At 35.3% G+C, this 4178-nt stretch overlaps 1 protein-coding gene across 1 annotated transcript; it reads right to left on the bottom strand.

Moving 5' to 3' along the window:
- Positions 1-1598: 1598 nt before the first annotated feature.
- LOC109562260 (olfactory receptor 5AC1-like) lies at positions 1599-2531 on the bottom strand. The gene has a single exon (XM_019965335.2). The coding sequence runs from the start codon at positions 2526-2528 to the stop codon at positions 1599-1601; it is 930 nt and encodes a 309-aa protein (XP_019820894.1). The 5' UTR covers positions 2529-2531.
- Between the last annotated feature and the right edge of the window lie 1647 nt (positions 2532-4178).

Raw genomic sequence — 4178 nt, 5'->3', positions numbered from 1 at the left:
CTCCTATCCTGCATACCTGTTGTATCCACACATCAGATTTTCTGTCTACATATTTCTTCCTCTTAATTCTTCCTTATTGATCAGCAATACCAGGTCATCACCTGAGGATTTTGCAACAGCAGTGGTTAGCTAGCAATATTATTATAAGTGAAAACAAATTTTACATTTACTACTTTAGAATTCCATTAAATTTAGAATATGGCCAATAGAGAAAGTCACTACACATTCCATACAGAGTGATCAATGAAAGAACAATAAATATTATATTACAGGTTTTACAATCATTTTGGAAATGAGACTCATTCCAGCGTGGCAGTTACACAAGAAATGTTGCATTGTGTAATTGCATCATATATTTTTACTTAAATAGTAAACATACAAGAGTATAAGAAGTATGAAAATTATATGAATTTATGTTTATACTTTATTAAACATGTAAAGATTAATACAGTAGACTACTAATATCTGAGGAAATATATTCTGAAATCTTTTAATATCTGAAAATTCTTGAATATCACTATTGCCTATAATTTCCCAGTAAAATGCACTATGTATCTGCATATGTTTGCGCCAAATTCAATAGTCCATTTTTAATTTTATCCTGACTTCCATTATTCTCCAGTAAAATGCACCAATCTCTTGTATTCTGTGATTTTTAAACCTTTTCTTCATTCAAAGAAATTTTCCTCTTCAGGGACAATCTCCTACAAGAAGTCATTTCATCTGAGTCTCTGAACAGTTGAGAAACAGCCAGAATTTTGATATTCAAGCTTAGAAAATTAGCTTCACTCACTCACTCCAGTCTCAAATAAAGAAACATGCAAATGTCTGCCACAGTAAAATTGCAAACTACTGTATCTAATTTAGATGGAATTTACAGAGTGAAACACTGCAAACCCTAAATCCTTAGTTTTATTTTTTTAATATAAATTTATTTAATTGGAGGCCAATTACTTTACAGTATTGTAGTGGTTTTGCCATGCATTGACATAAATCCGCCACAGGTGTACATGTTTCCCCATCCTGAACCCCCCTCCCACCTCTCTCCCCATCCCATCCCTCTGGGTCATCCCAGTGTACCAGCCCCGAGCACCCTGTCTCATGCTTCAAACCTGGACTGGCAATTCGTTTCACGAATGATAATATACATGTTTCAATGTCATTCTCCCAAATCATCCCACCCTCCCCCTCTCCCACAGAGTCCAAAAGACTGTTCTATACATCTGTGTCTCTTTTGCTGTCTCACATATAGGGTTACCGTTAACATCTTTCTAAATTCCATATATATGCATTAGTATACTGTATTGGTGTTTTTCTTTCTGGCTTAGTTCACTCTGTATAATAGGCTCCAGTTTCATCCACCTCATTAGAACTGACTCAAATGTAAAGGATTTAATTTTTCATTAAAAATTAGTTTTCTGTGATATGAACACCTCTTGCCGTTGAAGCTGACTTTCATCACACAGTACTTAGACACTGCCCTAGACACTACCCTCTGTTTAAATGATAAAGCCAAGGCCAATTTGCTTAACTGCAGGCAGACCCCTTGATTTTGCAAAGTTTGAAAAGAACAGTTCGAATTTTGCCTTAAAATCTGTTTATTTATTTATTATTCTTTTCAAAGCACCTATAACCTCTTTGTTCCTCAGACTGTAAATAAAAGGATTTAGCAGAGGAATTATGATTGTATAGAATAAAGAATATAGTTTATCTTGCTTTTCAGCTGATGGAGACCCAGGACGCACATACATGAAGAAAAGAGTGCCATAGAACAAGGAAACAGACAGCAGGTGGGCACTGCAGGTGGAGAAGGCTTTGTTCCTGCCCTTTTCAGACTTCTTTTTCAGGACGGCAAGGAGAACATGGGTGTAAGAGATAATGATACTCATAAAAGTGAAAGACTGTATAAAGACTGAAAATACAAAGATCAGGAGCATATTAACTCTAGGATCAGTACACGACATCTTAAATAGTTGTAAAATTTCACAGTAGAAATAATGTATTACATTGGATTTGCAGAAAGTTAATCTGAATAACAAACCCACATGCATCATGGGATGAAGAAACCCAATAATATACGAAACACCTATTAATTGGGTGCAGAAGATATTATACATCACCACTGGGTAAAGCAAGGGATTGCATATGGCTACATAGCGGTCATAGGCCATCACCACCAGGAGAAAACATTCTGTGTTTGCACTGGAAGCAAAAATATAAAATTGGGAGATGCACTCAACCAGGGATATCGTGTGATTCACAGATAAGAAATTAATTAGCATCTTGGGAGTCACAGAAGAGGAAGAACAAGCATCTGCAAAGGCTAAACTGCCCAGGAATGAATACATGGGGGTGTGAAGATGGGGGTCCTTCCAGATGAGAAAAATCAGTCCAAGGTTGCCCACCATGGTGGTGAGATAGATGACCAGGAACACCAGGAACAGGGGGACCTGCAGCCCTGGGAGATCTGTGAGTCCTGTGAGAACAAACTCCATCACCAGAGTCTTGTTTGCCTCCATCATATCCATTCAGACTATCACTGCAGTGAAAAGAGTAGGTGAAGAACATAGTCATAAAAGACCATGAAAATAGTTCTATTTTATTTTTTTTAAAATGCATCTTCCTTGTTTATATATCCCCTTTAATCAGGACATTTGTAAAAATATATCTTCAGTTCAGTAATTGTTTTGGATTATGTAGATACACCTTTCAATATTTTCAGTGATATTTGACTTCAACCATTGAGAGTGATTTCTCTTTCTCTCTCTCTTTTGTAATACTCAAAAAATATTTTCTAAATGAATAAAATTAGGTATAAAGTACAGTATTATACAGAGTGAAGTAAGCCAGAAGGAAAAACATAAATAGAGTATACTAACACATATATATGGAATTTAGAAAGATGGTAACAATAACCCGGTGTATGAGACAGCAAAAGAGACACTGATGTATAGAACAGTCTTATGGACTTTGTGGGAGAGGGAGAGGGTGGGAAGATTTGGGAGAATGACATTGAAACATGTAAAATATCATGTAAGAAACGAGTTGCCAGTCCAGGTTCGATGCACGGTACTGGATGCTCGGGGCCAGTGCACTGGGATGACCCAGAGGGATGGTATGGGGAGGGAGGAGGGAGGAGGGTTCGGGATGGGGAGCACATGTATACCTGTGGTGGATTCATTTCGATATTTGGCAAAACTAATACAATTATGTAAAGTTTGGAAATAAAATAAAATTTAAAAAAAAATAAAGTACAGTAAGTTTATTGTTTTGTTTTTATAACTAAGTACTTTTCTTTTTGGATATATTGATGTGTTTAATTTTTTGTCAATAATGCAAATGAAATATTTGACATGATCTTTAAATAACTATACTTTCTTCTGTGACATATAAATTTTGCCTAAAAGTAAATCCAAAAAAAAGATACTAAGATATTTGGAAGTGAACATAGAGATTCTTAGATTACTTAGAAGGGGAAAATCCACCTATAATTTAGTGTGAAAATTAAGCTGTTGCTCGAAATAAATAACACAATTTATATACATATTTTTGTTGATTAAGATATATACAAAAATTTACCTATTTACCAAAATTGTATTAATTTAATCTTAAGATAGATCTTAGTTATTTTCCATCTTCACTTACATGAACAAATATTACTTTTAAGAATATATCTTTTAAAGTATATGCCTGCAAAGAGACATGGAAACACAATACAAATAGCAAGAAGATTGAATGATATATCTCCACTGAAAACTGGCCATATGGACAATGAGTACAGGTTCAGATTGTTTCACTTCCAAAGTGGACATTTTGTTCTGACTAACCCTATCTATATTTCTTATCAACTCTCAACCTATAATTGATATTTCCAAATTTCATAATTAGGTCAAAAGTTATTAAGAATTTTGGATCTTTCATCTTAAGATATAGATGATAGATAGATGAATGGATAGATAGATAGATAATCCTCATACATTTGGAATTAAAGAGCCTCTTGAGAGTCCCTTGGACTGCAAGGATATCCAACCAGTCCATTCTGAAGGAGATCAGCCCTGGGATTTCTTTGGAAGGAATGATGCTAAAGCTGAAACTCCAATACTTTGGCCACCTCATGCGAAGAGTTGACTCATTGGAAGAGACTGTGATGCTGGGAGGGATTGGGGGCAAGAGGAGAA

Source organism: Bos indicus, chromosome 1, assembly GCF_029378745.1.
Source record: "Bos indicus isolate NIAB-ARS_2022 breed Sahiwal x Tharparkar chromosome 1, NIAB-ARS_B.indTharparkar_mat_pri_1.0, whole genome shotgun sequence".
Classification (NCBI taxonomy): domain Eukaryota; kingdom Metazoa; phylum Chordata; class Mammalia; order Artiodactyla; family Bovidae; genus Bos; species Bos indicus.
The sequence above is the reverse complement of the archived record's forward strand: the minus strand, read 5'-3'. Positions and strand labels throughout refer to the sequence as shown.